The 12500-nt window shown below is 33.6% G+C and overlaps 2 protein-coding genes across 2 annotated transcripts in view; both read left to right on the forward strand.

The window, feature by feature from the left end:
* The window catches only part of kif5ab (kinesin family member 5A, b), a 581587-nt gene that overhangs the window by 369795 nt on the left and 199292 nt on the right, over nt 1-12500 (forward strand). The window lies entirely within an intron of this gene.
* tox2 (TOX high mobility group box family member 2) overlaps nt 11029-12500 on the forward strand; it is a 139684-nt gene continuing 138212 nt past the window's right edge. The window contains exon 1 of the mRNA XM_079883539.1: nt 11029-11071. Within this exon, the coding sequence (XP_079739665.1) occupies nt 11066-11071 (6 nt within the window). The 5' untranslated portion in view covers nt 11029-11065. The remainder of the gene's footprint in view (nt 11072-12500) is intronic.

Consider the following 12500-nt stretch of genomic DNA (forward strand, 5'->3'; position numbering starts at 1 on the left):
AAGTTTAACCCCCACTGGCAGATATTTGTTGTTCTTCATTAAATCACTTACTTTTGACACATTTTTCAGAGATCAAAACTTAACATCTTATGTCATTTTGTCGTTTTGCTTCTCCAATAAGAGGATCTGGAATGTTTAAGAAAGAAATTAATTCATACCGACTGTAAAAAATGTGCTACCTACTTCAGCTTAAAAACTCAAGTTCAGTTTCTGGCTTCATTTTTTTTAATGTTTATGTTAAACTTGCGTTTATTGATCATATTTATTTTTTCTTCAATGCACAGGTTTGGAATAATAAGGATAACGATCCTGTAATCTCCCATTTGAAGAGACACAGAATGTGAGTTAGGGTTTAGATGCGTGCGTTTCTTCCTCAAACGTGGCGTTTTCCGGGCATGGGATGAGATGTTGACTTCTGGCGGAGAGATTTCTCCAAACTTTGGCTCTGGAGAACACTGTGATGTTGTCAAGATAAGTCTGTCATTCTTTATTCTTCTATCTAGATGAACTGCTGGAATATTGCCGACACGTTACATAACCCGCATGGCATTCCTTCATTCCTTCAGATGAGCCGAGAGTTCGTGAATCCGCTGGACTGTCTGCGGCTTGTAATTGTAATTTGGTTTGAATCCTTATAGAAGAGAAAGTTTGGAGAGAAATTGTAACAGTTTTCACAAACACACGTGAAATGAGAAACACTGTGGCAGGGTTTGGATTGGAACACTAACACACACACACACCACCGTTGAAAAATTTGGTCAAATTTTTTTTTAAAGAAATTATATTAATTAAATTAAATGAATATTTTTATTCAGCATAGGGGCATTAAATTGATCACAATTAGTTACTTTTTTTTGGGTAGTAACACAATATTGTAATGCATTACTTTTAAAAGTAACTTTCTTAAGCATAAAAATATGCTGAACACGTAAATATTGGGTCGATTTTAATAGATTCTGAAAATAAGGTGTCTTATAAGGTTATAATGTTGCTGTAATAATACGTTGACCTGAGCGCCATCATGTTCACACAACATCATCTCGGTCAGGGTTATTTTAGCATTATTTATATGCTATTATAGTTTTATTCATATTTTGAATGAGCTTTTAATTTGATATTTTCAGTTTTCTTTGTAAATTTGGAGATTATTTTTGTGCTTTGGCCATTACATTTTTATTATTATTACAATTTAAGTTTCTTTTTTGTTTAGTTTTAGTTCAGTTGTATTTTTGTAATTTATTTCCTGTCATTGCTTTTTATAGTTGCTAAGGCAACATTTCAAATTTTCTAACATTTCTAGACTTTTTCAAAATCTTGTGTGCTTTTTGTTTTGAAAAATGTGTGTATATATGTGTGTGTGTGTGTTATAATTTCAGCTTCATTTCAATGAACAAAAATTTTTTTAAATAGCTTTTAGTTTTATTTAACTATAATAACCCTAAACTTAAACTTGAAAAAAAGCTGAAATAAAATAAAATATAAATATTAGAAATAAAAAAATTAGTTGAAGTACTAAAATGAGTAAAACTAACACTGAAAAAAATAATAAAGCTAAATAGAAATGATTTTTTTAACTAATAAACTTTACAAAAGCACAAATTAAAATGAAAAGGGAAATGTTTTTTATAGCTTTATTTTTAGTTATCAATAACAACCCTGGTCTTGCCTGTAATCTGTTGCACTTTTCCAAGTAGGACGTTGGAAATTCCGACTTTCCAAGAACGGAGCGCAGCATTAATCTCTAATGGTAGATTCCCACGGGATGCTTTATCCAGACTGACTCTGGGTGCGTTTTGTCTTCAAACGTTATGTTCTCCGACAGTATATTTTTCTTGTGTTTCAATATATCTGATGGATTTAGATTAGACCTGCATCGGTTTGTTTTTTCTTGATATTTCTCAGGGCGGAATGAGATTACATTCCTTGCTTTTTGTTTGCCAGAAATCTAATTTAGCAGCAATCCAATCGGAGATATCTGTGTTTAATTCGATTGAATCCCAGAGAGTCCTGTGCGTTCCTGCCATAATGCAATTACAAATATCACAATTCTTATTTTCTGTTGGTCTCAAAGTCAGTTTTACGGGGCAAATTCAAAGATGTTGACTAAAAAGTGCTTCATTAAGTCACAGCATGTATTGTCATTTCAACAAAGGCCACGTCAGATGTTTATCTTGCTTTTAGTTTCACAGAAGCCTGATGTTCACTGCGTTTAAGAGAGTCAAGCTTTGATCACATGATCTGAGCTCCTCGATTCACTCACACAGACGTTATGAACATCACACCTGCACTAAAAACACTATGCTGTTAAAACGATAAGATCTGATGACAATACCATGGTATTGCATCATATAATATGGTATTGACATGGTACTAATGTGGCAACCTGCAAATCTTACCTTAAAGAGCTATTCCACCTGTTTGAACCCATTAACAAGAAATATTGTTGGTATAAATTAATGTATTTAGGTTGACTTAGTAATGCTAAATAATATTTTTGACTTGAATAAAACTAGTTAATTTACATGTTACTATTTATGTTTTTCCAGTGTGGAAACAGCTTTGCTATTGTTAACTAAAAGCATTAAAAATCATTTTGATAATGAAATTTTTATTTTTTTAAATTAAAATATAAATATTAGATGAAAGAATTGTATGAAAATTAGAAATGTTGCATTGGCTACTAACTGAAATAAATTAAGTTTAAGTACTAAAATGACTAAAACTAACCCTGAAATACATTTCAGCTTAATAAAAACCAATAAAAATGACAAAAGCAAATAGCAAAATTACTAAAACTTAAACTAAAATTTTAATTAGTAAATTCAAAATAGTACTAAATAAATACTATAATAATATATAAATAAATAAATAAATAAATAAATAACACTGCCTCGCAACGGCTTACACTGTAAAAAAGTATCATAATTTTAACGGTAAAAGACGCTACAGTGAAAAACTGTTAATTGGTTAACAGAAAGTTTCCATACTATATACGGTAAATAACTGTGATAGATCTAACGGTACATTTAATTTAATTTTACTGTAAAGTTTTTGAAAGTGAAAAAGAACAACTCATTGTATAATTTACAGTGAAAAACCGTAAATTGACATTCCCACAATTCGTGACACTTCACATTTGATGTATTTTTGTTGAAATAACTGTTTCTTCATAGTTTTCTTCGTTTTTTTCTAATCAGTTATGTACATTAGGGTTTTATGTTACATTTAATGTTGTTAAATTAATGTTTATTGCATTTTTAAAATTTCATGTGTGTTACCGTGATGGTGTTTAGAGTTTGTGTGAATGACACTGTGCAGCTGCTATAGTATTAACTCTCTTGTGGAAGAGCTGCTTGTGATGAGCTTTGATTGTTCATGTGACTATCATCACTGCTGTGAATGGTGGTTATCAGTGTATTATGGTACAAAACAGATATTAATACTTCAATAGGATGGTAAATTAACATTATATCAGATAATAAAATACGATTTATTACTGTAAATTTTAAGTTAAGTCTGTAAAACCAATAACGGGTTGCTACCGTATTTTTGACGGTAAAGTTCTGGCAACCACAGCTGCCGTTTTTTTACCGTAAAAATCACGGTTAAATTTTTTACAGTGTAGCAACATCCTAAAAATAATTATTTTTAAAATTTTAAATAATTTTGTTAATTGAAATAAAGCTGATTTTTTATTTATTTATAAATATTAGACGAAAAGTTAGAAATGTTGCCTTGGCAAACTAACCGAAAATAAAATAAGTCGAAGTACTAAAATGACTAAAACTAATGCTGAAATAAATGTAAGATAAACAGACATGTAAAAAAATCGGTGTATCGTTTGTTCATTTGCATTTTGATTTAATATTTAAAGTTGAAAAATGAGAAAACTGCGCCTTTTTATTTCTTTAAAAAAACAAACAAAAAACAAACAAGAATTCAGCTTGATTTTTCGTTTTTTTACGTTCACCGGTAGAAAATTAAAAATAAACCCAGCTTGAATGTTCGATCTACATGTGGGCGGGAATGAAACGCCCCTTTCCCCTCATTGGTCAACCAAAGATCAGATTGTGATGTCATCAGTTTGCAGATTGCTTGTGCATTATCTGTAAAGATGACTTCTTGTTTTCCCTCCTCCTCCTCCTCCTCCTCCTCATGTGACCTTTTCCCTTTCCTTCTCCATGTTTGGTAAAGGTCACACTTGTTGTGATTCCTCAGTGTGGATTGTAACGTGTCCGTGATGCTGTCAAAAACGTGGAAAGGCCAAATCATCATGATGAGGTTTATGATTACTTATTAACGTTGTGTTTCTGTTCTCTTGTCGGGACTGACAGATTATAATATCATCTATGCGTTTTACTAAGCGGGTCACATGATCTTCTGCTGTGATGCTCGATGTGCACATGCTGAGAGAGCTTCAGATCCTCATATCATTCACTTCAGCACAGCACGCTTTATATAGATGTCTTTAAAAACTCTCATTTTCCATTTGAATCGCATGTCAGTGGATTCAGATCCGGGCCTGAAAACGGGTCATCCGTCTTTTCAAATGCATGTAAAAAATGGGTCATTCCATGTCAAAACTTCCAAATGTTTGATTAATGTAATATGTTTTTTCGGAAGAAAGACAAACTGATGAAAGTCAAAATGGTTGTATATTTACTGAGTAATCCAATGTGTTGTCGAAGGAGTCAAAATGACATTTTTCACATGAAATTTGGAGCAAAAGGGGTGTAAAAATGACTTTGGATGGACGGCAGCATCATTATTTTATTTTTACACAGAGATTGCAGGTCTAGTATTATAATCTGTTGACTTTAGCAATATTTTTTGCATTATATGCCGACGGTGAGAGTTCAAAAATGGGAAAAAGCACTTTTGTCAAGTTTGCATGCCTGTAACTCAAGAAGTACATCTTAATATCCTTTCAGATTTTGGTTTTTAACAAACATGTCTTCATTTTAAAGGTCCTATATGGTTCAATCCCAGACATATGGAGATCTCAATGCGACTCTGTGAGATAATTGGTGAATTGTACACATTTTCAGTGGTCAAAAACCAAATGTGGGTCATTATGTGTACAGGGATCAGTCAGTCTCCATCACCCGATCACAGATACCGCTGTCACTCATTCATCATTCCTGTCAGTCAACATTAGTGATTTTATTTTTACCTGTTTTACGTCCGTATAACCTCGATGTGAGTCTCTGTTCTGAAACACATACACCTGATCTCTAATCAACGTGCAATGATAAAATAATGATGCTGCGTCTTTCTAAAGTCATTTTTATCCTCTGTAATTTGGCACCAAATCACCAAAAGTGTCATTTTGACCCCCTCGTCAATACAGTGATTACTCAGTAAATACACATTCATCACATATTGGCTTTCTTCTTCATTCATGTGTTTCTTTCATCAAGAAAAAATGATCAAAATCAAAATTTGACCTTGTTGCGTTGACATATGACACAAATGCTTAATTTTGATAGCAAAATAAGTAATGCATTTATTTTTTCAGTTGGTATTTTGTCTCAAAAGTCTCTTTAATTTCAATAGGTTTCATGCTTTCAGCAGCCAATCATTTTTAGAGTGTGAAATACATCTTTAGAAACAAGGTTAAGGACATTTCTGTTTACTTTAATATCATAAACATCACACTAACTTCATGAATTTCTATCGATATTTTTGAAAACTCCCAATGATTTTTGTACATGCACTCTCTTGTAATGCGATTATAATATTGCGATTAAACCTTACATCATGTAAACACAAATCTTTGATCAAATTGATGAGATTAAGCTCATAATCATAGCAACAATGATCATAGTAAAATATGTTGCGATTTTAATCACAATAAACATTCATGTAAACACTTTCATCAAATCCGTTTCACTTTGATCAAACTGCATGTGTATTTTTGGCTGCTGAAGAAACTGAGTTCATGTTGACATGAATATAATGCAGTACATTAATGCTGAAAACATTGAAATGGAGACAATCTCAATGTTTTCAGAGATCTGGAAGAGCTTGATCATTTGTGCATTGGATTATATGTATAATGGCATAATAACCACAATAATCAGAATACTGAAGATTGCATGTGAACGGGAGTGAAAAGGTTTGCCATGATCATTGGAAATAATTGCATTATTGCTGCACATGTAAACATAGTCATTTTCTATTTGAATTGCATGTGAGTGAATCTCAACTGGTGGATTCATATCCTAAAAATGGGTCACAGGTCTGTTCAAAATCAATATGCATATAAAAAAAATGTGAATAATCATGCAATGTCATTAGGTATTTGGGCACAAATGTCTCTGTAATTTCAATGGTTTCATGCTTTCAGCAGCCAATAATTATTAGAGCATAACACATTGCAGTTTCAATGCTTTTAAGGACATTTTTGTTTACTCTTATATGATAAACAATTGTGGAAGCACTCGATGTCTAATGCAAAATTTGGGTCCTGAAACAAAACCAGTCGAGATGCGCTGTTTTCGCCGACTTACAATTATCGAAAGACTGATGCGCTAATAATAACAATCAAAATTCAGCAGCTATTGTTCTGGCAAACTGTCTTTGCTAACTGTGTACTTACTTCAAACCTGTTGTTGGGATGTGAGTACACTGCAATTATGTGTAATTATGACGAGCTCATTATAATGCGCAGCAGGACTAGTGTAAGTCTAGATTGTGTCTCTTAGCAAAGGCGGTCAGCGCATTATGAATAATGCTATTGTGGATTGTTGCCCAAACATCTCGAATCGCACGAGTCGTCCCGACAATGTGAGGGATTGAACCTGTACTCACGTTACTCTCAGAAACCCGAGAGCCATTGACAGATCAGATGAAGTTTGTCAATCACACAGAGTGCCTGTAAAACACTAGATTTACAGCACACACACACACACACACACACACACACACGTGCGGATGGGAAACTAGAGTGTGTTGATGTGTTTCAACAGACAGTGTGAGTCTTCATTTTGCTTTTGTCTTTTTATGCATGTTTAAGGCATGTTAGTGATTCAAACCACATAGAAACACATCAAACACTCTTAGCAACCGAAAAGAAATGCATGTCATGGCAAGCACCACTCAGTATTTTGTGTACATTACCCTCCTGTAGTCAATCATTTTTATCCCTAAAAACTCATCTTTGATCACCGAAGTGACATATTTAAATGTTTTTTCCTTGAAAAAAATGTCTTCATGCCTAGCTTGAATGTAACTCGACACCCTTGCCTCATTTAGTATGCGCGGTTCTATGAATATGCAAATGGACCCCGCCTCCACTCACTCACTCACTCAGCTCAGAGATCCACTGGTTGACGATCACACGTTGATCTGATTGGTTACAAGGTAGTTTGTGACGTCAGAAACACCAGAGATTTCAAAGCGTGTTTTTGAGACTGTCTTTGGTTCACTGCAGTTTTAAGGAGGAAATACTCAGCAATGCTGTCGACTTATGAACTTACACATGGTTTGTCTTAAAGCAGATTAAAAACACCACATAGACACATAAACAACATTAAAAGATGGATTTTCACCACAGGGGGACTTTAAGAACTGTTCACTTAAAGGTTCTTTGGGGAACCAAAATAGTTCTTCAAGGGCATTGCTACAAAAACCCCTAAAATTAAAGGGGTCATGAATTGAGAAATCAAAATGTCCTTGATCTTTTGACATGTAAGAGGTCACGTTTCAGAACTCAGAACTCATTAGTCCGAAAATAGCTTTTATTGAACCCAAGCTCAGAAAATGACTTGTTTGGAATTTTATCATGATTGCGACGAAAGACTGCACAATTAGATCAATGCCTGCTTATCTGGACTCGACAGTAATGGTACAATCTAATGCCTGATCTGTGATTTCTGATATGATTCATGTACAGTCAGACGTGTGTCATGTGTAAATTCATAAGTCGACAGCATTGCTGAGTATTTTCTCCTTAAAACTGCAGTGAACCAAAGACAGTCTCAAAAACACGCTTTGAAATCGCTGGTGTTTCTGACGTCACAAACTACCTTGTAACCAATCAGATCAACGTGTGATCGTCAACCAGTGGATCTCTGAGCTGAGTGAGTGAGTGGAGGCGGGGCTCATTTGCATATTCATAGAACCGTGCATACTAAATGAGGCGAGGGTGTCGAGTTACATTCAAGATATTTTAAGGCATGACACATTTTTTTTCAAGGATTTTTTTTTAAATATGTAATTTTGGTGATGAGGGATACAATGATTGACTACAGGGGGACTTTAAATGAACCATTTTTTTCAAGTAGGAAAAATATTGTAAAAATCTAAATCTATTTTTCCACTCTAAAGAATCATTTGTGCGATGGAAAGGTGCCATGCATGTTAAAGGTTCTTCATGGAGCAATAAATGCCACTAAAGAACCTTTATTTTTAAGAGATTAGTGCTAAAATACATATTTTATATATTATAAAATGCTATATTTCGTGCTGTCTATACACTGAGAATGAGAGACAGAGAGACAGGTGTGCATCTATTACTCTGAGAGAGAAGAGGAATACGTTTGAGCAAACAGGGCTTTTCAATCTCAGCCTGTTCTTTCTGGAGTTGACAGCGGATTGTAGAGTTGAGTGCATGAAAAGCAACATAAAAATGACAGAGCGTCTGATGATAACCAAAGTGCTGATCTTAGTCATTTTGTTGGCTTCGAGTCAAGTCTTTTGTTGAGGGAAAATTTGACTCTTCAGCAAGTGAAGTGCACTCGTTTTGATTTTGAAATGTCACAATCATTACGAAGAAGCGAGGTCTGCTCTGACATTTATTATTTATAATGCAAAAAGCTACGCAATAAGAAAGACCTGATTGAAAACCCCGCAGGAAGGATTATGGATTTAATGATTTCGAATAACCAAAGTAAACATGAAACAAACTCTCTTTACTGGCATGTTTGAAGGCGTTTAGGGGAAATAAAAGCAACATGTCTCCGTCACGAGACATAACCAGATTGTGTACATAAGAAAAGGTTATGCATATATATATATATATATATATATATATGTATACTGTATGAAGAGTGCTGATAAGCTTCTTGTGTTTACTATTAATGTACAGAACTGCTGATTTGGCCAACAAAATAGACAAAACTATAAAAAAGATAATAGTTGAAATAGTAGTATATATACATATATACATATATACATATATATATATATATATACATATATACATATATATATATATATATATATATATATATATATATATATATATATATATATATATATATATATATAATATATATATATATTTGTTTTCGTTTAATTTAAGTTAAAGTACTAAAATAACAAACTAAATAAACTAAAGCTAAAACCTAATAAAAACTATATAGACATATTTTTAAAATACTAATAAAATGGCAAACAACAAACTTTCAAATTAAAACAGAAAAATATTAAATTCAATTCAATATATTTACCAAAACTATAATGTAATATAATGATACTAAAATAACTCCATTTGTGTGTGTAGATGTGTGTGAGAGAGTTTGTGTGTGTGTGTGAGTGTGTGTGTGTGTGAGAGAGTGTGTGTGTTTTTGTGTGTAGATGTGTGTGTCAGAGACAGTGTGAGTTTGTGTGTGTGTGTGTGTTTGTGTGTGTGTGGTGTGTGTGAATATGTGTAAGACTGTGTGTGTGTGAGAGAGTGTGTGTGTGTATGTAGATGTGTGTGTGTGTGTGTGTGTGTAGATGTGTGTGTGTGACTGTGTGTAAGAGACAGTGTGTGTGTGTGAGTGTGTGTTTTATAATGGGAATATAATGACAGTATATTATAGCTTAAATATTTAATATGATCATGTGTACACGTATAGTATAGATTACATGGACGTATTTGATTTCATTTTATTGTGTACTATAGATTTAATTTATATTGTTTTATTTTATATTACTTTTGGTGGTTGCAGAATGGAAAATCCCATGAAAATATGAAAAAGGTGAGGTAAAGACGGCTCTCTCAACCGTCCAGGTGTTGTAAACAGCAGAACATACAGTGTGTCCATTACTGAGGGTCAGGGGTCGAGAGGGTGACGGAGGATGAAACCAATATCCCTGTGAAATCACACAGCACTTTCAGCAAACACAAGCTATCGAACCAAAGCGAGCACACTTACAGGAATAGTTCACCCCAAAAAAAGACAATTCGCTCATCATTTACTCACACTCGTGGTTCCAAAGCATTATGGTGTTCTTTCCTCAACCGTTGCTCTGAATCTCATGCCCACACACACATGATGCCCACACACACACACATAAAGTACACTGAGTTCATCAGACAGTGTAAATGAGTCAAAGATTACCAGAATCAATCAGAAATTAGACCGGTTTCCTCACAAAGCATCGGACGGGTTGTGAACTTTTATGTACAGTTTCTGCTTGCATTGAGTTTAGTCAAGTCACCTTTTATATTTACATTTATACAGCGCTTTTAACAATATAGATGGTTTCAAAGCAGCTTTACAGTGATAATAGGAGATTACAGTAACAGAGATTGTTTTGGCTTTACAGCAGATCTGGAATAAAGTTATTGTCCAGCTAAAGTTAGTTTTGAATGATTCACTTCTGTTGTAAAGTTCATTAGTTATTAACTTAGGGGCCGCTAACACACACCGTTCGAACAGAAAACAGAAACTTTTAATGCATTCTGGACGTTCATTTGCACACAACAGTGTTTGGAGCTCGAGGACGCAAACTTTGACACAAGGTACAAGTTTTGAAATTTTTTGAAAACATTATCATCTCCGTGTAAACTTCAAAAACGTGAATCTGTGAAAACACATTATACGTGCATATTACATGTTTAGTCTATAGATATGCACGTTTGAATATATGTGCACAGGCTTTCTTTACAAAGTGACTTGTCTGGCCTGCATAATACAGAATTTTTTGTTTAACTGGAATCATTTTGATGACATTTTATCTGTGCATTAAAATTGAATGGAAAAGTGCAGCGTGAACTTTCAACTAAATATCTCCTTTTGTGTTTCACAGAAGAAAGAAAGACAGACAGACAGTCATACAGGTTTGGAACAACATGTGGGTGAGTAAATGATGACCTTTTTAGGTGAAGTATCCTTTTAAATGTGAAGCTTGCACTCATGTATCTGCAGTCAGTGAAATGAATTCTGTGTACAAGCATTCAAAAACAATAAATGTGAGGAAAAGGTTTAATGTGTCGGGACATAAGTTTATAATAAGAGTGGATTTTTTTGTTCATTGAGGTGGTTTGTGACGAGAGCTCAACGCGACGTGTTCAGCTCGAATAAGCCAGCCGTTCACTGACACACTAATCATTCTGACATTTAATAACACTTGTGTAACCTCCCTTATTTATCGGCCCTCGCTTATTATGGGAGAACGTAGTCGCGGACTCTCTTCACACACGCTCAAGTGTGTGTGTGTGTAGTTCATTTACTGTAAAGACGGTAATGACTGCCGTTTTTGACTGTTTTCGAAGGTTTTTTTGTGACCCACATACGTTCGTTTTTTTCCTCTGCTTTGTTAATTGGCTAAGTGCTGGAGTAATTGGTTGAATCTCGTGAAAAACACGTCTAGGTCACATTTCACCCCCAAATCAATGGAAAAAAATTAAAAGAATTAATTTTGCATAAAAAAATTACAGTCTATTTTTAAGCACATTTCCCCTTCAAATTCTCATTACTGTAGCCTATATGTCTGGATGTATTACTTTTTGGTTATTTTCATTATCCTCATTTCTCATTACTGTAATGCATTTTTTTTTTTTTTATGAAACTAGTATAAGTTAAAGGCAAAATACTGTATATGCAAAGTTTACAATTTAAATAATTTTTGCATAAATTTAATGAGAATGCAGTTTTTCCATCATATAGTGCAAATTAGTGAAAAAGAATGTCAATGCAATAAACTGTATATATGTGTATGTGTATATATGTGTATGTGTATATATATATATATATATATATATATAAACTACACACACACACACACACATATATATATATATATAGAGAGAGAGAGAGAGAGAGAGAGAGAGAGAGAGATGGTATAGATAGATAGATAGATGACAATACACATATTTTATATTTACAAACTTTTTATTAATTGCGATTAATTAATTTGACAGCACTAATAGCACTAATATATATAATTCACCAATTTGCATAACTATAATGGGTATATATATATATATATACATATACACACATTACATTTTTTTTTTCAGTAACAACTGCAAAAATAATTATGTTTGGATTGTTTCCGAACAGGTTTCCACATCCCCTTCTGCCATTCGTCGATATACAGATAATAACATCACATCATTGGTTGTTTCTGTGTCGGCCTGGTCAAGTCTCAAACTAACAGATCACAGTTTTGAAACACCAGAGAATCACAATGTTCTGTATTTTTGGGAATAACAGTTTACTTATAGTTACCTCAGCTTCTTTCTTATGATTTTGGGGTGAAATAATAATGATCCGGACGTGTTC

Source organism: Squalius cephalus (assembly GCF_949319135.1).
Source record: "Squalius cephalus genome assembly, chromosome: 10".
Taxonomy (NCBI): domain Eukaryota; kingdom Metazoa; phylum Chordata; class Actinopteri; order Cypriniformes; family Leuciscidae; genus Squalius; species Squalius cephalus.